General features: G+C 43.0%; 1 protein-coding gene across 9 annotated transcripts in view; it reads left to right on the top strand.

The window, feature by feature from the left end:
- Nucleotides 1-25,577, top strand: part of DYNC1I1 (dynein cytoplasmic 1 intermediate chain 1) — a 379,346-nt gene that overhangs the window by 202,331 nt on the left and 151,438 nt on the right. For all 9 annotated transcript variants that reach the window (XR_003510865.1, XM_027540116.1, XM_027540115.1 and 6 more), the window contains one exon: nucleotides 21,845-21,934. Coding sequence is in view for 8 of the 9 variants with exons in the window: in XM_027540116.1 (XP_027395917.1) it covers nucleotides 21,845-21,934 (90 nt within the window). In the remaining variant the exon portion in view is untranslated. The remainder of the gene's footprint in view (nucleotides 1-21,844; nucleotides 21,935-25,577) is intronic.

The following is a 25,577-nucleotide window of genomic DNA, read 5'->3' as shown; positions in this document are numbered from 1 at the left end:
TCTAGCTGAGGTGACTCAGTGGCTTGTTCTCAATCCCAAAGATAAGAGAATCCAAGAAGATGGTAAGTTTGAAGGTGAGAACCATGAGACTACATGACGGGGTGGAACACTCCTCGAGTTCTGAAGTGAGATTCAACCTGGTTTACATCCCAGTTGTTATTTACCAACTGCATGAACTTGCTCCCACTCACTTAACTTCTCTGGCGTGGCTTCCTCCCATGTTAAAGGAGGGCTAGACTATGAAGAAGGCTGAGTGCAGAAGAATTGATGCTTTTGAACTGTGGCGTTGGAGAAGACTCTTGAGAATCCCTTGGACTGCAAGGAGATCCAACCAGTCCATTCTGAAGGAGATCAGCCCTGGGATTTCTTTGGAAGGAATGATGCTAAAGCTGAAACTCCAGTACTTTGGCCACCTCATGCAAAGAATTGACTCACTGGAAAAGACCCTGATGCTGGGAGGGATTGAGGGCAGGAGGAGAAGGGGACGACAGAGGATGAGATGGCTGGATGGCATCACTGACTCGATGGACATGAGTCTGAGTGAACTCCAGGAGTTGGTGTTGGACAGGGAGGCCTGGCGTGCTGCGATTCATGGGATCACAAAGAGTTGGACATGACTGAGCGGCTGAACTAACTAACTAACTAATAATAATACTTACTTGGTAGGTTATTATAAGGTTGAAATGAGATGACTGTTAGGAAGAACCATCCCTAGCCCTTAAAAGTGTACTTTAACATGAGCGACAATGTGAAGAGTGTCCCTTGGGAGTTCTGCAGCCTAGCATCCCAGGGTCCAGGCAGCCTGACAGAGCTTGTGCTTTCCACCATTCCTATATTCTGTCCCGTGGGGCTGGTGCATGTAGATGCAGTGGTTGGAATACAGCCTGCACGAGAGGAGTGGTGAGATATAAGGACAGTAAACTACTCAAGGGTTAAATCACAAGAGACTGTATACACCAGACTAGGAGATTTGGCATTTCTCTGTGTGAGGAATGAGGAAATACTGGGGTTTTTAGGCAAGGAGATGTGTGTCAGGGTTCACATTCCATAATCACTTTAACAGCCAGCAGCATGGAAGGGCTGCAGTAAGGCCGTAGGGAGAGGGTGGTGGGAATGTTCCCATCAGCCTTCCATGTTCCTGTCTCCCTCCTAAGTGTGTAGAAAACTCAGTTTGCCAGCTTGATTGACTTGCTTCAATGTAAAGGGGAATGAAACAGTGATAGCAACCTGAGGAGCTCCAAGCATGTCAGCTTGGAGCAAAACCATCCTTTTTCTTGGTTTTTCTATGGCTACAGATAACGTGGGGCCAGAAGGTTTCACTTTGCCTTAAAAGGCCAACACTCAACACCACAAAGCAAGGAAGGAAGTGCCTTTGCAAATCGATAGGAGCAGCCAAGCCTGTGGGACGACAGTCGGCTCTGCTCCAGATCCTAAACCCTACTCAGCACCGTCTAGACCTGTCTGAACGATTTGGTCTAATTAGCCTGTCCCCTAAAGAATCTTTGAATTTTAATGGTGTGCTCACAGACTGCCCTCTGCCAAGCGTGGACTCTAGGAGTGAGGGTTTGATGGCCCACGTTGGCTTGGCCAGAAGCCACAGGGTGCTTTGATGACTTTGTGGAATTTAATGATTTCATTCTGAAAGATAAATTGGGATTGGAGGAGGGGAGTAAATCCGTGAGGTGGCCATCTTGACAGGTGAAGCTCGCTGAGAGCATGTCAGATATTCTACGGCCAAAACACCTTGGTCCTTCAAGTCTGATTGGAGCTGGGCTTTTCTCTGGGACAGTCTTGCTGCCGCAACGTGAGGTGCGGGGAGAGCACTGGAGAGAGAGCTGTCAGGTCTGAGTTCTAATCAGAGCTCTGCCGCTAACTGGCTGTGTGAACCTGGAGAGGCTTCAGCTACATGGACGGCCGTAGCGCACCCATTAGATGAAGAGGCTAACCTAGATCATTGGGAGGGAGGAGAAAGGAAAAGGAAGAGGCGGAAAAGAAGAAGTTTCCGCTTACCTGGCTTTTTATCTCGTTTTCTGAGCATGCTGCCATGTGGTATACCCATATCATCCTCAAATCTCACAATATTCCCACAGCAGTCTTTATGGGTCTTTCCAGCTGTATGCGTTTAGGAGTCTGAGTTTATGTGAAAGCTCTAGGAGTCAAATGGAATGGCAGGAGATGGAGGCAAAAATAGGAGGTGACATTCTAAAACCTTGAGGCCACCTCAGCAGCGTCCAAGGACAGGCGTAGGGATTGTCATGTGTTGTGGAGAAATGGATTTCACTGGAATGCCATGCTGAAATCACGGCAGTTATGATTTTGGTTCTTTCTCCTTGGCTGGTCCACCTGACGACTGGATTAAAGCTAGGGCTGAAGCTGGCGCATGTGCATTGCATGGCTCCCATCTAATACTTATTTTAAATTGGATTCTTTCCCTGTTCTGTCTGCTCCATCAAAACTCACAGCCGTAGCGTAGCTTCCAAGCTGTCTGTCACAAAGTGTCCAGCCTCACCATCGTTCCTGTCACTTGCCCCCTTCTCACATGGCTCTTCTTCTCTTACCCTTGAATGTGCGTTCATCCTCTCCTGACTTTACACCTTCCTTCATCTGGTACCTGGACTGACTTAACACCCAAGAGAGGAGTCCCTTTTATGGGCCGGACACTGGACAGAGAGCTGGGAGTACAAAGAGAATGTAATTTAATGCCCCCACGTTTTTTGTTCTCTTTTGTCAGTTGCCCATCGTATCTGACTCTTTGCAATCCCATGGACTTGTGCCCTTCAAGAGGGAAGTGTAAGTTGTAGTGGGAGCCCAGAACACCTGAGCTAAATAATACAGATGCTAACACTCTCTTCCCTCTCACCTGTCCTTCATACCCTCACAGGTCATCATACTCTCACCTGTCCTTCAAAGCTGAGCTCATGCCTGCAGTAAGCACTGCCTCAGTCTAAATGCTTAATGATCCATAGCGTATATGCACACTCTACTGTCAACAAGACTTAGAACTTTGATAGCTTGAACCCTTATTTTGGGATCTGTTGTTTGAACTTGTTGTTTAGTCACTCAGTCATTCTGACTCTTTGCGACCTCATAGACTGTAGCCCACCAGGTTCCCCTGTCCATGGGTTTTTCCAGGCAAGAATACTGGAGTAGGTTACCATTTGTTTCTCCAGGGGATCTTCCCAGTCCAGGGATTGAACCCACGTCTCCTGAATTGGCAGGTGGATTCTTTTTCTGCTGAGTCACCAGGGAAGCCCCATCGTTTGAACTCCTCACCCGCAAATTCTGCCACAACCCAACAATAGTTGTCTCTGTGGATCTTCTCAGCCCTTTGTTTCTGTGATGAGAATGTCTCCCTTTTCTTTTCTGGAAGAGCTCCCTTCCAGATGGAATGTCTCCCTTTTCTGTTACATAACCTTCTTCCTACTTTGCACATTTTTATGGCCGAGTGGGCCATTGGGCATCAAAAAGCTGTAATTATTACTACAAATTATCCTGCCTTAATAACTAACACTTAATGGCATTTTATCAGTGACAAAGCATCTCTGTCTCCATTATATTGTTGTTTCAGACAACAACTTTGTTATGTAAGTAGCACAGAAATTAGGATCCCTGCTTTATGGATGAGAAAATAAATCTTCAAGGACCTAACCTATCTTTCTCATTTTTCAATGTTCAGTTATGTCCGACTCTTTGCAACCCCATGGGCAGTAGCCTGCCAGGCTCTTCTGTCTATGGGATTTTCCAGGCAAGAGTCTGGAGTGGGTTGCCATTTCATCGTCCAGGGAAGCTTCCTCACCCAGGGACTGAACTTGTGTCTCTTTCGTCTTCTGCATTGGGAGGCGGGTTTACCACAAGTGCCATATTATGTAACAAATGGTTGTGAATAAGACCATGTTTTCCCTATGCTATCTCTGGGAGGAAAAAGTAGGTAATTTATATGCTGCAAATTTTCTGATGGGAAAACTGTTCTCTTGAGTCATAGCACTGGCTAAGTACCCAAGGATCTTTAAAAAGTCTTCTTTTGACATGAATTAAAGCAACAAGGATTCACAGTGCTTCTTCTCAGCAGAGCTGTGTGACTCAAATAGCAAATGTGTGTGACCCTGCTTAGCTAGGTATTTATCCTGGTGTTTAAGGTTTTTCCATTCCTTCCTCTACTGAACTGCCTGTGATTGCCATCTTTCCATTGTTCTGTACTCGTCCATGCCCTCTCCTCTTCTTGGAATGATACCCTGCATTCCCATCTCTGTATCCCTCTGAAGATCCCACCACTCCTCATGACCCAGCTGAAAATAAACTCCTTGAAAAAACCTGCCTCCCTTCCCTCTGTCCCTATTCATACTCTCCCTTAAGAAGTTAACGTTACCCCTTGCGGATTCCCTGGAACAGATATCCAAGCATTCTGCCTTCCAATATAGATATTTACATACAGTTGTTATTTCTCTACCCAGATGCCAAGCTCTTGAGTTGAAGCATCTCTGTTGACTTATTTCTGTGGCCTCATACAATGGAGCCAATGCATTGCACATGGTAGCTTCTCAAGAACATGTGTCCAAGGAGTAGAAGCTTGGTATTTAAAGGAGACAGTTAGGTTGGGTAAAGATACCCAGCTGAAACTGAAATAGCTGAGACCAGGCAAAAGAAAAAAAAAATCAGGACTGCATACTCTAACCACTGGACTCCAGCTCCTTTGGGATGGGACAATAATGGTCATTGCTCTTGTTGTCACAGTTTCATGCTCATGCTCACACAGAGCCTTTGAAGTGAAATCTCTCCTAGTACCACTGAGGTGGTTCTGTTTGAAGGGATATTCGGTAGAAAGTTATGAAGTCTCTGGTGAAACGCTGCTCGGTTCAGTCTCTAGAGATTCAGATTCTTTTGACCAACTTGATGTTTCAACAGCTTGAAAAATGAAGGAATGAACCATGTCTGTCTAGACTGACCAGAAAGTAAAAACAAGGGGGCACTTTGAAATCTGTGAATCTGACCACAACTGAGAGTTGTACTTAGTCCAAGTAGCTGGAAAAGTCAGTTTCTTGGATTAGACAAATGCTTCCCTTAAGACTCTCAAACTGCTTGCTTTCTTCTTTCATAATTAATAGAAAATTATTACATTGACAGACAAGGGACTTCATATTTGAGCCAATGGGAAAACTTGACGTTGAAACCAGGGGAAATGATTTAGCCCCAAATAGAGTTGTTAATGCCAGGATAAAAGCAAACAAATGTGCTAATGATCTTCCCTGAGAATTGGACCGTGATGAATTTTGATGTATTTCCAGATGGAAAATAGATCAGTTCTCTCTGGGCTGGGGGTGGACACCAGAAAGAGAAAATGCTGAAATGGAAGTTCAGCAGAAAGCACTCATTTTCATTTTCTGGAGAATCAAAGTGCTAAAGAGATAGAAAAATCCCATTTGAAGGAACCAGACCTGTGGGGTTGTAAGCATCCATGACAAGGTGGAGGCGGTGAGTCCCCGATTCTGTAGCAGAGACTGCCATCATTCTGGGGGTTAAGGAATTACATGGGTGTTGGTTGCAAGATGCAAGGCTGCCTTGCTGCCCTTTTGTGCATTCAGTCATCTCATCATCCAACAAGTATTCACTGCCCACCTGCCACATACCCTGCTATTTTCTAGGTGATTTGGGTAGAGCCGAGAAGAGACAGTCACTGACGCTGTAGAATTTCCATTCTAAGTGGTAGGAGGCAGGCCATACATACATACATGCATATGTGCATTCAATCAGATAGTTATCAGTGCTATGAAGTATATGTTGGAGAAGGGAAGGGCTCCCCACTCCGTTATTCTTGTCTGGGGAATCCCATGGACAGAGGAGCCTGGAGGGCTACAGTCCATGGGGTCACAAAAGAGTTGGACTTGACTGAGCAGTTAACACTGACAGTAATGAAGTATATGTATGGCAGAGACAGTTTTGCAGTGTATCTGAAACTGTCAGAACATTGTTAATAGGCTATACTCCAATATAAAATAAAATAAAGTTTTTTAAAAAATCAAAGTAAGGGGAAAGCAAGCACCATGTGCCGGTACGGAATGGGCTGAGGCATGGCAGCACGTTGTATAGGTTGCATCGGGAAGACCTCGCAGACGAGCTGACATTTAAACAGGGACTCTTAAAAGAGTCATGAGAAAGACGCATGACCATTTGGATAATGGGTATTCCAGGCAGAGGGGACAGCAGATGGAAAAGCCATGAGACATGTGAGTTCTTGGCAAGATCAAGAAAAGCAAAGTAACTAGCTCAGTTGAAGCAGGGTTGGCAAAGGGCAGAGGAACCCACGCGGTACGAGATGGAGCAGGGCGCATCCTGTATTCCTGGCCTCGGGCTGGAGGAGACGAGTTGCTTCAAGTAGACCTCCTGGAAGTAGGTGGGAACGCTTCTGAAACTATAGGCAGATTGTGAAGCAACCACTCACTGTGCTGAAACTATACTGAAGCTGGGCTCAGCATAGGAAGCTGGGGCCTGTGTGAGTGAATATAGGGGGCAACTTTGTTTTCAACTGTGCTCCAACACAGCTTTGCCCCTTCCACGACCTTCTGTCTCCACTGGCTATGCTTGTTCTTGCCTCCAAACCCGTTGAGACATCTCCATTCTTCCTGCTTAGTTCAGGGAGCTGGGAGACAGTGTGGACACAGATGAAACAGAGTGGAATTTGGTGCCTCAGAAACCTGCCTTATAATTTAGTAGCTGTCTGACTTGGAGCAAATTATTTAACCTCTTTAGTATCTTAGTTTCCTTAGCAATAGTAATGAAAATGTTCTTTAAGTATCTTAAGCCTTGAAAGAGTCATCATTAACCAAGGAGAGCAACTCTGTAATCAGAGGATGAGAAGACTGAGGCACAAGGGGTTCAGTACGTGGCCCATGGTTACAACTAGATGATAGAATCAGAATTTGAACTTGAGCAGCATGGCAACAGGACTCGTGCACTTAACCCCATACTGCTGCTGCTGCTGCTGCTAAGTCGCTTCAGTCGTGTCCGACTCTGTGAAACCCCATAGATGGCAGCCCACCAGGCTCCCCCATCCCTGGGATTCTCCAGGCAAGAACACTGGAGTGGGTTGCCATTTCCTTCTCCAATGCATGAAAGTGAAAAGTGAAAGTGAAGTCGCTCAGTCGTTCCCAACTCTTAGCAACCCCTTGAACTGTAGCCCACCAGGCTCCTCCATCCATGGGATTTTCCAGGCAAGAGTACTGGAGTGGGGTGCCATTGCCTTCTCCGAACCCCATACTACCTTACAGCTAATGTCCTTGCTAAAAGAGATCATGTACAGAAAATGCAGAGTAACTACAAAGAGTACAGAGCACTTAGTCAGTAGTTATTAGCTCCTGATCATTCATACTTTTCTGGTTGCCAGTGACAGAGAAACCACCCCCAAATTACTGAAGTCAAAAGAACATTTGTTTGCTGTTAACAAATATAAGTCTAGACTCTAGATTCCCCTGGGGCATGCTGACTTCAGTTACTATTCAATTTAGGTTTCTGTTAGTTACCACTCTTGGCCATGCTCTTTCTTTCTTTCTTCTTTGTCAAGTTCCATATAGGGAGCCAGAACAGCTTTAGTTCCCTGTTGGGTATGACACCCAACCCAATGAAGGAAAGGCATCCACTTCCCTGGTGGTTAGAGCAAGCATGGGTCCTGTTTTGGCGAGAACAGTCGCATAGTCCAGTATAAGAGAGCAGCCCACTGCCCTGCGGCAGGGGTGCCCACACATCCTGGATTGTCCAGACTCCCTCATCCATATCTGCCATATCTCCCTTCACCATATCATGCTTAAACATTCACTGCACCTCCATTTCCTCTGAGAAGTATCCCAATTTGGACAGTAGATTTTATGGTCACTCTACTGATAGTCCAGAGAGAAATACAGAGTTTTCGTGTCATTGGTCACTGCTTCAGATACAGAGTTTCCCCTTGAATCTTAAGAAGGATTTGCTTAGCTGAGAGTGGGGAGGGATGGGTCCGCCAAGGAAGAGTAGAAAGGCTGTTGGCCAAAGACTTGACGTGGTGGATTCTGGGTGGTCAAAGTCAAAAATATCCATCACAGGTCCCTTTTCTTCCTTTACAAAGCTTGGTATGATTTAGTAGCAAGTTGAGGGAGTTTAGGGGTTGCAAAACATGAGTTTGAATTTTGGCTCCGTTCTTCCTCTAGTGCTGATCTTATTGATCACCTTCCTTTCAAAACCTCATGTGTAGCAGGGGTGGCCAACCTCTGGCATCTAATGCCTAATGATCTATTATTATTATTACTATGAAATAATAATAGAAATAAACTGCATAATAAATGTAATGCTCTTGAATCATCCTAAAACCATCCCCCACCTCAGTTTGTGGAAAAATTGCCTTCCATGAAACCAGTCCCAGATGCCAAAAAGGTTAGAAACCGCTGAGCTAGAGAGAACTAATTATGTCTGCCTTGGTGAGTTGTTGGGCGGATTAAACAGGCTAATGAAATAAAACCTTTACCACAAAGCTTAACGTATGTGATTCAATAAATGGATAACTGTTGTTTTTCCGTGATGCCTAGTACACATCTGAGCACACATTAGGTAGTGAGCATTTACCTAGTGACCAGGACACAAAACAAAATAAAGGACGGGGAACCTCAGAGTGAGTATAGGGAGTCTCCGGGTAAGTTTAGAGAAGAGATGCTGGCAATGACGACAAGACCTAGCAATCAAGGAAAGGAACCTTGAAACTGGAAATTGAATGAAGAGTTTTGTGATCCAGCTAAAACGTTGGAGAAGCCACTGAGAAAATATGCTTTTCAGAACCCTGGGGGAAATGACATTCTTAACTTTTAAAACAGCCAAGAACATTTTCTGAACACCCATACTGGGGCAAATAAATGTGAATAGTTAATGTATCCCAGTCCCAAGAAGTTCAGAATTTTGGATGGAGAAGAAAGCTCAGAAACACACAGGGATGTACTCTACTTAAAATAGTACATAAAATTTGTTGCTGTTGTTCAGTTGCTAAGTCTCTTTATGACCCCATGGACTGTAGCACACCAGGCTCCCCTGTCCTTCACTATCTCCCAGAGTTTGTTCAAATTCATGTCTATTGAGTTGGTGATGCCATCCAACCATCTCATCCTCTGTCATCCCCTTCTCCTTCTGCCCTCAATCTTTCCCAGCATCGGGGTCTTTTCCAATGAGTTGGCTCCTCACGTCAAGTGGCCAAAGTATTAGAGTTTTAGCTTCAGCATCAGTCCTTCCAGTGAATGTTCAGAGTTGATTTCCTGAATAAAATAGAGAATGATAAATGTCCTACTTTAAAACACGATAGTTCTTTGGGTAAAGAAAATTGTTAAGACAGTCTCAACTCAAGTGCTGTGAAGGGTTGAATGAGGAAGACATCCCTTCTAACAAGGGTGAACAGGAAGGATTTGGGGAGCTGGGGTCATTTGAATCAGATCTTGAAGTATAGCTGGATTTTACATGCAGGGAAGATACAAAGGTATTCAAAGCCTTGAACATTCCAGACAAAACCCTGCCCTTGTGTTTTTGCTTCTTCTACCTAGAATGCTTTCCTCAGCTACCCACAGAGCTTGTTCCTTGAGTCTTCTTGTCAAATGCCACCTCTCAGTAAGGACCTCCCTAGCTATCTGTGTGTAAAATTGTAATACTCACCACTTGGCCTGTATTGTTGTTCTCTTTAGTGCTCGCAACTCTCTAACCTACTCTATGCTTTCCTTGTTTATCTTGTTTTCTGTCCCTGCCCCTGGAATGCAAGCTCAATGAAGGCAGGATGCCGCATCTGTTCTGCTCACTGCTGTATCTCTGGCACCTGAGATAGTGCCTGACGCATGTTAGGTGCTCGTATTTTGTAAGAAGGAAGGGAGGGAGAGAGTCTGGCTGAGGGAGCCGCAGGAACTGAAGGACAGAGGGACTGTGGTGGTTGTGCAGTGTTGCAGGGTCAGTGACAGAAGTGTGTGCGTGGATGGGGGTGAGAGTGGGTGAGTATGGTGGAGGCAGGTCGACAGGAAACAGGTGGTTTTGGAGTCAGAAGTCTTCAAGTCTTCTTACCTAGAAGACTTGGAGATGAGGCCGAGGAATCCAACTTGTATTCTGCATGGCACGGGAATTTTCAAGAGCTGGTAGCAAGGGCAGGCATTGAGAGCAGCTAGAGTTAAGAATGCCAGCTAGGAGACCCTGACGGTAAGCCACATGGTGGCCTTTACCAAAGAGAAGGAGGTGGTGAAGTAGGGAGGACAGAGGGAGCGGTGCAAGTGAAGGGGATACAAAGAGGCAGAATTCACCATTTGATCCTATTAACAAAAAGATTGCAGAAACAGACCCACGGACATAGAGAGCAGACTTGTGGTTGCCAAGGGGATGCGGAGGGGTCAGGGAGGGATGGACTGTGAATGTGGGGTTAGTAGGTACAAGCAATCACGTATAGAATGGATGGACAGCAACGTGCTCCTGCACAGGTAAATATATTCGATGTCCTGGGATAAACCAGAATGGAAAAGAATATGAAAAAGAATGTGTGTATCTGTGCAACTGAGTCACTTCACTTTGCTATACAGAAGAAGTTAACTCAACATTGGAAATCAACTATACTTCAATTAAAAACAAAAAACACCTCCCCCCAAAAAAGACAAAAACAAGATGAGTGCTAGAGAACATGTTGACTTCTGCATGCAGGGATGGACGTGACAACTGCCCTGACACTAAATGTCAGACTCGACAAGCTCAAAGATGGAAGGTACCATTTTTTCCTTAGTTTCTTTACAAGCAAAATAATGTTTCTAAATGGCATCTACGTATTTTACTCTGTCTTCACTAGTTAACGCCGTAACCATTTTAATACCTGGAGGCCTTGGGGTCTGCTTTTTCTGGGACATATCTGTGGTTGCTGCTTAAAGTTAGGTATGATGACATTTCTGTCCTTGCAGCTCAGTTTTCTTTTCCACAAGCCATGCTCCCGTCAGATTCATTTCGATATTTGGCAAAACCAATACGATAAAGTTTAAACATAAAATAAAATTTAAAAAAATAAATAAAGGCATCCAGCTGCAAAAAAAAAAAAAAAAAAAAATACACATGATCATTATAAAACTGCAATCTATGATAAAAAAAAAAAAAGAGGAAGCACAGGTTTGCACGTGACCGAGGAAACACAGGGAAGGGTATGGGATTGTCTAGAATCAAAAGTGGGCTGCAAAACGGCTTTAAGTCTGGAAAAGAAAGCTAGGAGTCCCTTCTCCCCTTCCAAGAAGCAGAGAATTGCATTTTCAAGTATTTTGAATTATTGCCCTGAATGTGTATATGTGTATGTATTTGCACGCACACCTCTATACAAATAAAACTGCCAAGAATAGACATAGAGCCTGTGCCCTGGACGAGTCAAGGAGGCTCTGTTCACACAGAGCACAATGGCAGTGTTCTTTCTGGAGTTGTTCAATGAATGCTTCTGCTTCCAAGACTCCGGAACAGAGGACTGTTTTGAGGGGTGGCTTGGCTCTTTCAAAATCTCTCTCCCTTCTAGGTCCTGCAAGAATTGCAGGTTGCCGTTAGAGATTAATTCACTGGGGTGAGCATTCTCTAGTCTGTTAGTATGAATTAGCTCATCCAGTTGATCATGGCTGAAGACTCCATGACTTCCTGCAGAAGCTTAGTAGATGGAGGCCTGAAAAGTATAAAAGAATCAAGAGAGGAAAGATGGGGGTGGTTTCTGGCAACAAATTGCATGTACAGATGAATCAAGGACTCTTCTGTTCTGAATAGTGCTGGAGAATTCAGTCGAAGTTAGCTAATTATGGGCCTTTAACACTGAGCTCGTCTAGGAAATAGGAGGCCATTGATGGTTTTTAAAGAGGAAAATGTATGGAAATAGAGACCAGTCAAGTTTTCCCAGCCCCAAACATCAAAGGCTGAGGTTATCCCTGGGCTCCTGCCTGGACAGCTCTAGAAGGGAAGTCTCCTCCTGATCTCTGACCTTGTATGCAAGCTGACTAATCCATGTCCACTCAATTCAGCCCATATTTGCTGCACACATTTCGTGTATCAGTACAGTTATAGGTTTCAGAAACAGCTGCTAAAAAGTACTCTTCTCTGGCTTCCTCTCTCGCTTTAAATATTTTCCTTCATTTCCTCCCATTTGCAAGGCCTTGTGTGACATTCCATCAGGAAGTAAACTTTCCAAGTACTGTCATGTTAGAGCCTTAGGAGAGAACTGATGTGGCCTAGAGTGTTAACAGGAGTGCTCTGTATGATGAGAAATGTATGTTTTCTTTGCTCTGGCCAGATTTTTCTAGACCAGAAAGCGAAGGTTTTTTAAATATTAGCATGTAGTATATTTAACAAAGTGCTTACTGAAAATCCCACAAAATATGTCTTTGCTGCATATTTTGAAAGCACCGAGGCGCTCACCTTGGTTTGTGTAAGCATTCAGCGGTGCATGTTATACTTTATTTTGGCTGCCGTGATACGTATCAGGAGGTGGCTCTCTTTGGACTCCCGGTGAAGTTGGCAACCCGTCCACAAAGCCGGTCCAAGGATAGGGTGACTTGAGTGAGTTCTGTACGAGAGCCCTCACTGTCTGCTATGCAAACACATTCTGCATTCACAGGTCAGCTCATCACGCCTACTGGCGGTCAACCATCCCCAGCCAAGTTCTCATCATCTGCTGCTTGGATTAGGGCTATAGCTTACCTTCTGACTGCCTCCCTCATTCCAGGCTCTCCCACTCCCTTCCAGCTCCATACTGCCTCTGTATTCTTAAATAAAATTAAACATTGTCTCTTGCATTTTTAAATGCCTCCAGATTCTCTGCAGGGTCAGGTGGCAGCAACAATTTTCATCAAGGGTCAGGCCACCCCTTAGGTGTATCAGAATGTGCATAAAGAGCTGGCCAAGAAGGAGAGGAGTGAGGTTTCAAAAGCCATATTTGGCGTTTCCAGTGTCTTGGATTCCTTTTGAAAATTTAAATAATACTTTTGGGTTAAATCAGATGTATATTTATTCACATGGAGAAGGAAATGGCAACCCACTCCATTATTCTTGTCTGGGAAATCCCACGGACAGAGGAATCTGGTGGGTTACAGTCCATGGGGTCAGAGGAGTTGGACATGACTCAGCGCTGAAACAACAACAGATGTTTATTCAAAAGGGGGATACTGATCTCCAGAAAGAAGTCCAAACTTGTTCTATTGTTTAAGGAACTATATAATGTTGTTTGAACTAGCTTTCCAGAACTATCACCCATCTTGCTTTTGCTAGTGTTTGTTGGTGATGGACAGGGAGGCCTGGCGTGCTGTGATTCATGGGGTCGCAAAGAGTCGGACACGACTGAGCGACTGAACTGAACTGAACTGAACTTGACATTGATGGTACTATCAAGAGTAGGTCTTTGAGGGACTTTTCTTCTGGTTGTGGAGATAAATGCAGAACCGAATTTCAAGTGGTTTCTTGGCTGTGTTATCATGGAGATCCAAGGGAGAACAATGGAAGGTGTCCATAGGTCTGCTTGGGACGAGGTGTTAAAGCTCTGGAGTTGCATCATGAAGAATTAGTAGTGATCACCTCCTGGACACTGGAGGGAAGACTGGTAGAAAGAAAAAAATGTGCAGTGCCTTTGAGGTGTGTACCTACTGGGGTTTTGGGTGATTGTGTGTTGTTCAGAGTGCAGGTTGAGGTGGAAGAAATAAGAAGTTGTGGGGTTTTATACTGCAATGTATAGGGAACTATAGAATATTTTTGGTGGGGAAAGGATACATAGATGTGTTTTTTTAAAAATAAAAATGAAACTACTAGAAACACAGAGCAAGACTTGTAGTTTTAGAGAGGCCAGTCAAAATACTACTATAATACTCCAGGTGAGAGATGGTAATGGCCTGGATTGGGGCAGTGTAGAAAAGACAGAGGCAGATTTAAGACAGATTTTTGGAGGAAGGATTGAACAAATGTAGAGACGCCTTGTTATAATCTCTGCTGAAAGAGTTAAAGTGAGTACTGTGATATCTAATTGTGAGCCCATATGTGAAAGGTGTGCAGTTGGTGCGGGGAATGGAGAATGTAGTCAAAGGAGCTCTCAGCAGAAGGTGGGGGTTCTGCTTGGAATATGTGGAGTGTGAACACGTTGGGGGACATTCGCGTTGAAATGTACAACACAGAATCTGGAGCCTAGAGGGGATATCTTGGCAGGAGATACCCATTCATGAGTGATGATGGAAGTGAAATGTGACTCTTTCTGACTCCGTGAACTGTATCCCACCAGCCTCCTCTGTCCATGGGATTCTCCAGGCAAGAATACTGGGGTAGGTAGCCATTCCCTTCTGCAGGAATCTTCCCGACCCAGGGATTAAACCTGGGTCTCCTGCATTGCAGGTGGTTTCTTTACCGTCTGAGCCACCAGTAAAGACAAATGTAAATATTATCCAGAGTGACATCTGACATGAGAAAAGATGAGGCCAAAGACAGAACTGCAAAGAATATCTTCATTAAGGTAAATTATTTTTAATAAATTTTAATTTGAGAGATTAACTCTGGTTTTCTATAGAACATGTAAAATATGTTATAAAAAGAATCCCTATCTGAAATGGCTATACATAGAATTGTATAAAAGTGGCTAGGGCATTTGACATTAAGTTAAGGGCAATACATCTAAAACACAAAGAAACAGGGTCTTTCCTGGTTGTCCAGTGGTTAAGCTCCATGCTTCCACTGCAGGGGGCATGGGTTCAATCCCTGGTCAGGGAACTAAGATCCTGCATGCCCTGTGGTATGGCCAAAAAAAAGAAAAAGAAGTAAAACACACAAAAAACAAACAAATGAACAAAGACCCTTTTTTTTAATCTCTCAAAGTCTTTTCACCAACAGTAACATGGTAGTAAGTTTGATTTAGAATTGACTCAATGTTCTTGCCATCATCCCTTTTATCTTTTGGCAGCTAGTGTTCTATTCATTTCTAAGCCACTAATTATTTGATCAATTCCAACATTCACAGTTTTTCACATTAGAATTGATGCTGTGTTACAGTTTAATTAGCAGCAATCAATTTTCTTAGCAGTACATGACTTTGGCCTGTTCGATTCGAAGTCCTACGGTGATTGCTTTGTGCGTCCCCCTTTCGTCAGCAACAGAGTGCCATTTGGAGTCAAGGAGGATGGAGTGAAATGGCCCACTATGCTCCCTCCTGTCTGTCTCCCCCTGACCAGACTTAGCCGTCTTCCATGAACCTGCAGACCCCTTGTGAAAAGCCAGGAGCAGGGCATCAAGGACTCGGGGCAGGCATTCAGACCCTCTTATCCTGGGGTTTTTGCAGGTCCTGAGAGAGCTGGGGAAAGCAAGAACCCATCGGCCTCATAAAACACAAGCCCTTCTCTTCACAGAGGGCTGCCCCGTGTCACTCAGGGTTCTGGTTGCAAGCAGCAGGCACTGAATCCAGGGGGATTTATTGGAAGAAAATCTGGTGCTGACATCACTTCTAGTAAGATTTATTGGAAGGAAATCTGGTGCTCACAGAATCAACAGGAGGCAAAGGAACAGGCTTGGGAAAGGGGCAAGACCAAGGGAACCCAGACAGACCATGGATCTCTGGAGCAGTCTGGCCAGGATGTCAGACTTGGCTGGCTGCACGCTGCCCCTCATTATCCTCGGTGCCCTCTTGGCTTTGCCTCTTGGCCCCAAACACAAAGGTCCAGTTAGGAGCATTCGGTCTGACTGCCCAGATCCTGCCAGTGTGCTGGTCACCAGGAAATGGAGAGCAGGAAATGTCTCTCTGGGGCTTCAGGATGAGAAAGTAGGGTCCCAGCAAGGCACCAACGCAGCAGTGCTGCCAGGAAAGCACCCCCTACCACCAGACAGAAAAGGGTCTTGGTGTTGTATTACCAACAATGACAAACGGCTCCCTGCACTTCTGTCCCAAAGTCTCAGATTTGTGAGGTCATCAGAAAGTTAAAGTGTTAGTACTCAGTTGTGTCCAACTCTTTGCGACTCCTCTGTCCATGGGATTCTCCAGGCAAGAGTACTGGAGTGGGTAGCCATTCACTTCTGTAGGAATCTTCCCGACCCAGGGATTGAACCCAGGTCTCTTGCATTGCAGGCAGGTTCTTTACCATCTGAGCCCCAGAGAAGGCCATCAGAGCAGCTCAATAGTCAGACAACTGTGGCATATTCAGACTGGTAACATTGGCTTCATTCTTCACCACCAAGTGGAGGAAACTTACCTTTCCGGAGCTCATATACAGGGTCAGGCCCTGGACTAAGTGTGTTATATTCAATTTCGGTGAATGTGCAAATTACTCGTGTTTAGACCTCAAGGATATCTTAAGGAAGGAGGACAGTAGTTACCAAACTTTTTTCCAACTACAGAGAAAGAAAGCAACAACTGCAGAGGGTAGAATTTAGCTGCTGAATAAAATAATGTCTAAAAGATGCCATTGTTTGAAATTAGTCTCGTAGACTGACAGGTAATTAACTTCTGCCAGTAGTTTAATGTCTCACCGTACCTGGTACAGAGACTGCACATGTGTGGTAATTTTCGCCCCGCTCCAATCACAGAGGAAATGTAGCTGGGTATGAACTCGTGGCACAACTCATATATCCGTAGTCCATAGCAGTTCTACATAAATCCTTTTCTTTAAAGTTATTTAACTGTTTTGAAAATGGTTTCAACAGAAGTAATTCCAATTGCACCAGAAAGGAAACCAGAATCTTAAAGAAAAATATACTGTCTTTGCTGAGCAAGGCAAACATATCAGTATGCAGAGAGACAAGCCTGTCTCTTGTGTTTTATTTCCTTAACAAATCCACCAAAACACACTTTCTGTCTTTAAAAAGCTGATAGACAAAGAATTCTGTGGCCATTAAAAATTAATGCCTACAACTGGTTTGTAACCAGTTTAAAACAGTACTGTTTTTTTAAAATTGTTTCTCTTTTATTTACCATATCTCATTATGGGACTTTGCACATATTATAAACACAATAAATATTTGTTGGGGTTTTTAAAAACTCATTGAAAACATATTCTCTGGGGAAGTGTTTTCTATTTAAAGACTTAGATAACCTTCCATTTCCCCACCTACTTCAAAAATAAACTAACACACTTCTATTACAAACCTACCCCTTTTTATAGCCAGGCCCTTACAGAATAATATATTTCCAAAAAGCTCTAAGTGGCCATTTTCTGTCATGATGTTTCTTTTTAATTCTTTCGGGAGTTAATGTTTAAAAATCCTTGTGTCTGCGAAAGATAGGAGCTTGATGTTGTTTAAAGCCGTCCAGCGCAAAGTCATTTGGTGAAACTGACTTCATTTTAAGAACTAAAAAAACTGAGCCTAAAGACTAGGTGGTTCTCCAAAATTAAAACAAAAGACTTGCTTTTGCTTTGCTTTTTAAAACCTCTTTAAATAATGTGAAAAAAATCCACCAATAAAATAGCATTGCTTTCAAAAAGAAATAATAGTAGTAATTTTCTTCTTAATGAAAAAAAAAAAAACCAACTCGGTGATTCTAATAAAAGCACAATTGTTTTTTTCTATATTCAGTGGAACCAGGACTAAAGTAATTTAGAACTTGAGCTCTTCTCCCCTTTGGGTCTATGGAGGGAGGTGGAAGAACCTATGGGTTACTGGTTTTGCTTCCCTGAAATCTTCACTTCTCAGCCCTGGACACCTTTAAGTTTTTGCTCAGCATGGCCTTTCCTGAGCACGTTGTTTAAAAATTCGCCTCTTCCTCCCCTGATCAGCACGCCCAGTGCCCCTCCCAGCGTTCTCTGTCTCCCTCCTAGTTACCTGACTCAGTGTATGTTTTGTTTGTTTATTTGCTTTCAGCTGCTTTCTGCTCATTCACGGAAGCACCATGGCATGAGCACAGATTTTTTTGGGGGGGAGGGTCCCTGTCCTCTGCCTGGCCCATAACGCACTTTGAGTGCTCCCCAAATGTTTGCTGACATACAAGCGCAGGCAGCACTTGCTTGTAGATTTCTCTGTATGGATATTTGCAGCTCTCTTGGTGGTTTAAAAAGCAATTTCACATTAGTAATTTTATCTGTTTATTCTTATGATAAATTTGTGTTTTGAGAAAAGGTTATTATCCCAAGTCAGCAAATGAGGGAAAGGGCCTCAGAGAGTTCCTATGAATTATGCTAAGTGAGGGGCTAGCAAGTGGTAGACTCCAGCCTTGGACTCAGACCGATTTCGTGCCTTGAAATGCCCCTACCACCCAGGTTGTGAATCTGTCTCTCCGAAAGAATACAGCAAGGCCTGTAATAAGTATTGCTGAATCAGGTCTCAGGAGAGTGGATTCCACAGAGTAAGTAAGAATACAGAGTGGATGGATAACATGGGTTGGGAAGATCCCCTGGAGGAGGAAATGGCAACCCACTCCAGTATTCTTGCCTGGAGAATCCCATGGACAGAGGAGCCTGGCAGGCTACAGTCCATGGGGTCCCAAAGAGTTGGACACAACTAAGCAAGTTCCACCCTCATAGTCTTGATATACATGCCCTGTGTGCTGTGTGTGGTGACCTCTGGAAATCAAAAGAGCTCTCCATGCGATGTCCACCTCCAAGAGCCTCCACACACCCCTGCTTGCACTGCAGCTGAGCAGCACACCTTCTGCGCTTCAGGCATCTCTCCACGACATTTCTGTTTCATGACAGCTGTGGGTAGGGAGGCAGTGCACCAACTGGTTAAAGATCAGAGATCCCGTTACACACAGAACCAGGTAGAACGTGAAGCTGGACATGGTTGGAAGACTTGGGGGGAAATTACTCTGTCTCCTCACCTATTAAATTAGGTTGGTGGTACCAAGTTCTGATATATAAATTAGATGATGCAAGTAAAGCATTCATCACTGCTTTAGGTGTGATTATTGTGCAAATAGATGGGGGGGGGGGGAGTGGAAACAGTGTTAGATTTCATGTTCTTGGGCTCCAAAATCAATGCAGATGGTGATGGCAGCCACGAAATTAAAAATGCTTGCTCCTTGAAAGAAAAGCTATGATAAACCTAGACAGAGTATTAAAAAGCAGAGACATCACTTTGCTGACAAAGGTCCATATAGTCAAAGCTATGGTTTTTCCAGTAGTCATGTATGATGTGAGAGTTGGACCGTGAAGAAGGCCAAGTGCTGAAGAATTGATGCTTTTGAACTGTGGTGTTGGAGAAGACTCTTGAGAGTCCCTTGGACTGCAAGGAGATCCAACCAGTCCATCCTAAAGGAAATCAGTCCTGAATATTCATTGGAAGGACTGATGCTGAAGCTGAAGCTCCAATACTTCAGCCGCCTGATGCAAAAAGCTAACTCATTGGAAAAGACCCTGATACTGGAAAGGTTGAGGGCAAGAGGAAAAGGGGATGACAGGGGATGAGATGGTTGGATAGCCTCACTGCCTCAGTGGACATGAGTTTGAACAAACTCAAGGAGATGGTGAAGGACAGGGAAGCCTACTGTGCTACAGTCCATGGGGTCACAAAGAGTCAGACAGGACTTAGTGGCTGAACAGCCACAATTGTGTATCTCATTATCTCTTCTACTAGATTATAAAACCATAGAAGTTAAGGCACGTCACTGGCTTTATTAGTTTGCCAGGGCTGCCATAACAATGTCCCATAAACTGAGCAGTTTAAACAGTAAATATTGAAAGTCTCACAGTTCTAGAAGCTAGAATTCCAAGACCAAGGTGTTGGCTGGTTGGTTCTGATGGCTGTCAGGGAGAATCTGTTCTGTGCTTTGCTGGCTGACGTTGGCGCTTCTTGGCTTGTAGAGGCAGCCCTCTAGTCTTCACCTTCATCTTCAATGGTGTTCTCCCTGTGTGTGAATCTGTGTTTAAATCTCCCCTCGTTTATGAAGACGCTGGTCATGCTGGATCCGGTGCCCTCACTGCTCTGGCACAACCTCATCTTAACTAATATACCTGCAGGGACACTAATTCCAAATAAGATTGACATTCTGAGGTCCTGGAGGTTTGGAAGTCAACATATAAATTTGGGGAGGGGAATATAAATTCAACCATAACATGGGATTTGGGACCTTCATATCTGTTGTATTTTACTTCTATTTAGAAGTTCCAGGGAATGGCTCTGGGACCCATTGGACTTGATAAGGGTCTCTAGAAGGTTCAGAGATAGAGCTCCTTCCCAGCTTATTGGTCTTTTGAAAACTGCCTCTCCATCGAAGGTTTACCAGAAGAGAAACTTCCTTCCTGCTAGTGCCTCCTTGGGCTTTGTGTTTGATCTTTGACTCAGGAAATTATAACACGTCAAGGTGAATATTTTGCTCAGGACTTTCCAAGCTGGTTTTTAACAGACAGGTAGTGGTAATATCTTTACATATAAAGATTTAGGTGTGTTATTTATAGTTTAACATGTTAAAAGGTTTATTCATCTAAATATCTGGGTAACTCAGTGTACTTATCAAAATTTTAAGTGAATGTCTTTGTCTCACAGGTATGTATTAGTAATAAATGTGTTAAGTGTTAATAATAAATGATAGTGTCCCTCAAAGGCATCTTAGTTTCCTTCTGATATGTATATAGTGTGATTATAAAGAAATGAGTCTGGTTTCACAATCTACACAGCTGCATATAGATTGCTATATTCCATTGAAAATTTAAATGAGATATTTCCAGTATCTAAATTGTAATACTGTACTTCACACATCCATATTTTTAAGATGGATATTCCCTCCACAAATCACTTGCTTAATACAGCTGAACTTTTGGAGTTGCTTTTCAGGCTACATTTGTTTGGGCATTTACACATGCACTATATAATACATTCTCTAAATGGTTGGAGCTGAAAGTTTGAGTTGTTATAAATGTCAGGATTTGTTGTGATGGAAATAGGACTCTAATGTATAGAAAGTCTGCAAATATTTGTGGAATGACTGAATATATGAGTGAGTGAAGGGGTGTGGAGGAAGTGGAGGCATTTCTTTTAAACTCCGCTTGAACCAATGGAATCAGTAACCTGTGGTGAATATGATCCTGAAGAGTGAAGGTAATATATTTAAAAACCGTAGAAGTGAGTTTTACTTGTTTATATTGTCTTCTTCTGTAAGTTGGACGTGGTTGTGATACTTTGTCTTGTGCCCCCACCCTCTACCCTGTGAGTGATGTTTTCAAGCACTCTGCAATGGAAGGAATCTCCAAGAAAGGCAGTTTCAGGGGAAAGAGACGCAAGGGATGCACATTTGCATAGGGCAGGAAGGGCACGGGAACATCTGGTGGTGGTGGCTGACTGGTACCATTTGTTAGCACTCATTAAATTCACATTAATGCACGAGCTGCTCTGAATGTGTAAATGCCATTTCAGGTCAGTTGTTTTCTCCCAGGTCAATGGCAATGACTTTGGGGGGCCCTGTCCTGGTTGTTTCCTTGCCAATGGCATTTGACCTGGGGTCAGACCTGTATTTAACCCTTTCCTGTAGGTCAAAACCAAATCAACGGGGTGAGGATGAAACTGGAAATGAGTGGTCTGTACAGCAGGTGTCCCCTGCGGAGAATGTGCCGCAGGTGGAAACAGTTTAAGATCTGTTCCTGGCCCATCTCCGAAGACGCTTCAGAGGTCAGAGATGCAATTCCAAGGCATCCATGTGGCGGGGGAGGCCTGGGGATAGATGGAGCAGGTGCTGACTTGGAGCGGTTTCTCAGCAGCGTGGTGGGGGGACTTTCAAAGAGACCCCTTCTGGAGATAATGTATCCATATATTCATGAGCACATATCTCGGGCATCCATCGTGGACTGATTTACTTAGAAGTTGCCCCGAATGATTAGAACTTTACCCTCTGCCCCTACCTCCCACCAGCAACCAGAGATTTTGATTGGAAGGCAAGACTATAATGCATTTTTCTCTTTCTTTGTTCTAGAGGATGAGGATGATGAAGAAATGGTGGAACCTAAAGGGGACCAGGATTCAGAACAGGAAAATGAAGACAAAAAGCAGGAGGTGAAGGAAGGTACGGTGTGGGAGAGAAATCGAGTCATCGTTTTATTGTTATTGTTTTTGTTTTTGTAACCAACAAAAGGGGGTATAGAGGTAAGTAAAAACATTAATATAGGCCTCCAGAATGGAAGGTTTTCTGGGATTATTCAGTACATTACATGTAGCAATATAAACTGAGTCCCTTTAGTTTTTGACCGACAGAAACAAATAAAATACAAGTCATCCACAATCCCAGCAAAATTCCTGTAAAATTATTACTAAATAGCAGTAAAACAAGATACTTGTTATCAATTGACATGTTACCTAGTTGACTCCATCCTATGTTCCCAGTAATAACAGGAAAGGAAAGAAGCAGATATAATTATTTTGTCAACGAATTCTGAGGTTTATGCATGCGTGCTATGGAGAAACATTAACCATGATCATCACTGTGGTGCATGCATGCTAAGTCGCTTCAGTCCTGTCTGACTCTGTGCGACCCTGTGGACTGTTGCCCACCAGGCTCCTCTGTCCATGGGATTCTCCAGGCAAGATTACGGGAGTGGGCTGCCATGCCCTCCTCCAGGGGATCTTCCTGACCCAGGGATCGAACCAGCGTCCCTTCTGTCTCCTGCGTTGGCAGGCAAACTCTTTACCACGAGCGCCACCTGGAAAGCCCAATCATCACTATTGACTATGCTATAAGTGTCTTCTCCATGCTCTGCCCAGATCAGCAGCAGCCTCTACTTGCTCCAGTAATAACAATGACTAATATTTAGTAAGGGCTTACTAGGTGTTTGGCTGTGTCCTTAACACTCCAAAGATATTATGCACCCTTTGCAACACCCTTTTGAAGCAATATAAACTGGGTTCCTTATTGTCTCTATCTTATAGATAGAGAAATAGGAAAAGAGAGGTTTAAAAACATACCCTGTATACATAATGTATAGGTACCTGGCCTCTGCTTGGAGCTGATGCCAAAGCCTATACACTTCCCCATGGTGCCCTCCTCCTGTAATAGCACTGGATTTCAAAACGCAAGAAAGCAGGAATGTAAAAAGGATAGAAAGGGGTAGGCCAGAAATACTATAGCTGATGTTTCCTTAAAAATCTAATTTTGTGGGCTTTTTGAGATTTTCAGCCTAAGGAGAAAAAGAATTTGAGATCGTCATTCTTACTGAGATATGGAGTATCTGTGAGACTGGACTCTTGCACATTTCCTACTAAGTGTCCCAAGTTTAGAGCAACAAAAGTTTAATTAGAAGCTCAGTTTATTTTATTTTTATATTTATTTATTTTTAATTGATGATGCCTTTACTGTATTGGTTTGCTTTCTGTCATACATCAATTTTTAAATTTTCCATTTGCCTGTAACTGGCACACATGGTTGTCCCCAGGGACTTTGTAAGAGTGGGTATGTACTGGCCATGTGGACTCACCTCACCCTGCCCAGGCGTGAGGTGGCTTTTTACGGCCAAATTCTAGGGTATGGCTGTAGACAGGTAGTAGATTCAGCATCTTTAAGAGTGGCATTCACAGAGGGCCCAAGTTACTTTTTCTGAGAGATTGTAAAAGGATCTGATTGAAGCAATTTCACATTTAAACTCCTGCTAAGAACGTGGCTAGGCTTCCCTGGTGGCTCAGATGGTAAAGAATCTGCCTGCGATGTGGGAGCCCCGGATTCGGTCCCTGGGCTGGGAAGATTCCCTGGAGAAGAGAATACCCACTCTAGTTCCTTGCCTGGAGAATCCCATGGACAAGAAGCTACAGTCCATGGGTCTCAAAGAGTTGGACACGACTAAGTGACCAACACTTTCATTTTCAAGAACATGTGTATATATTTAAGCTGGTGAATAGAATATCATTAACACAGGTGTAGCAAGAGACAAAATAAGTCTGAGTTTACTAAAATACTATTTTTTTTTACCAAAATATCCTTAAGATGTACTGAGTGATAAGGAGCCAGGGTATATTTTTTGTGTCTTGGCACAGATTCCCTCCTGCCCCTCAACCCCAATCTCCAAATTGTCTTCTCTGGCAAAGCACTGCAACCTCCTTCTTAAGTTCTGAGCAAAAACGCCCTCCAGTTTTAACTGGTGCTCATGCTTCATGGAATTGATTAAAGTCCTGTTAAAAGTCCAAAAGAAGTTTGAAAGTACATTTCCTGTTACTGCCATGCTGTGCATCTTAGTCTCTATTAATGGCTTTTCTGCACATTAGCACATGACGGGTTAAAAGCATGTTTATGTTGGCATCAAACTCTTGCTGGCTATTTTTTTTTAAAGCAAGATAGTATTTTGCAAACTTTTAAAAGAATCTCTAGCAGATACGATCATGGCGCCATTCACACAGCTGCATGGTAGGCAGGGCTGTGTCAGCACTTCCATAGGAACCCTGAATTTCAGGGATTTATTACTTAGCCATAAACATTTGCTCTGGGCTGAAACTTGACATACACGGTTTTAAACCAGGGAACACGTTTTTGAGAAATCTGGCCTTTTTTTAGAATTAAAAAAAAAGTGCTGAGGGGAAGATGGGGGAAAAAAAAATCCGTGCTCACTAGCTTTTGACATTTTTACTCATGTGACATCAAAATGCATTAAACAGTAAAGAAATGTGGGTTCAATTTATTACTCTTCCCACTTGTTTTTTCACAAAAGAATTGGGAAAAGCAGCAAGTACCTTTTAGCTTTTAATCAAATTTTAGGAAATTTCTGTATGTGAGAGTCCTAGTATTTTCATGTTTAGAAATTTAAAACAACAGAATCAGAAACTTAGCTCTTGCGATTGCACATTAACTCATAAACCTCACATTAACTTCAGAGAAGGGCATCGTTCTTTATTCAGTTTGATTTTTCTTACTCTTGTTTTTGAACTGATTTCACTGTAAAATTCTCCAAGAACCACCATGCCTACTTAATCTGATTTAATATTTAAGTTATGTGGGTTTACTTACTTATTTTTTAACCTTTTGGATATATTTTGGAAAACTATTTAAAAGATATAATTTCTATATTGAAATTTAAAGCTACCTCATTGGAAAAAGCATTTCTGAAATGGAGATTTTTTAAAATTACTTTTGACCTAAAATGAGGTTGTATAATATTCAATATAAATTGTGGATTTCACTATGGATTTTACATTTTTACAGAGAACAAAAAACCCAGGAACTCTAGACATCAAAAGATATAGTGTATAGTAAAGAGAGTAAATCAAAAAGAAACTGAAAAAATACACATTCAGGTCAATAAGAAAAGCATAGCAAATAGAATAGGATCAATATGAGAAACACATAAAAAAGTATTGTCATATCCAAAACCCAGACAAATTAGTATTTTAGTAATAAAAAGAATACAAAATAGACCCTAAAATAAAATTCATACTTCAGTTTTTCAGGCTATGAATTCATAGAAATTGGGCGGTTTTCTAAACTTTGAATTTTATGACTCTAGTGCCTTGTTTTCATACTTCTTATTCAAGCTGAATGTAACTTCAGGTAAAGTTTGGTAAGTTTGAAATTTGTCCTGTTATTTGGATTATATGAAAGTAATATCTACATGGTCTACTTTTCCTGAAGAATCTTTATTTCTTAAGAAAGATCACTTTAAATGCATAAAATATTGTTAGCTCTTGGCAGAAATACTCCATGTTGCAAAAACAAACAGCAAAACCTGCTG

Source organism: Bos indicus x Bos taurus, chromosome 4, assembly GCF_003369695.1.
Source record: "Bos indicus x Bos taurus breed Angus x Brahman F1 hybrid chromosome 4, Bos_hybrid_MaternalHap_v2.0, whole genome shotgun sequence".
Taxonomy (NCBI): domain Eukaryota; kingdom Metazoa; phylum Chordata; class Mammalia; order Artiodactyla; family Bovidae; genus Bos; species Bos indicus x Bos taurus.
Note: the sequence above shows the minus strand (reverse complement) of the source record. Positions and strands in the feature narration are given on the sequence as shown.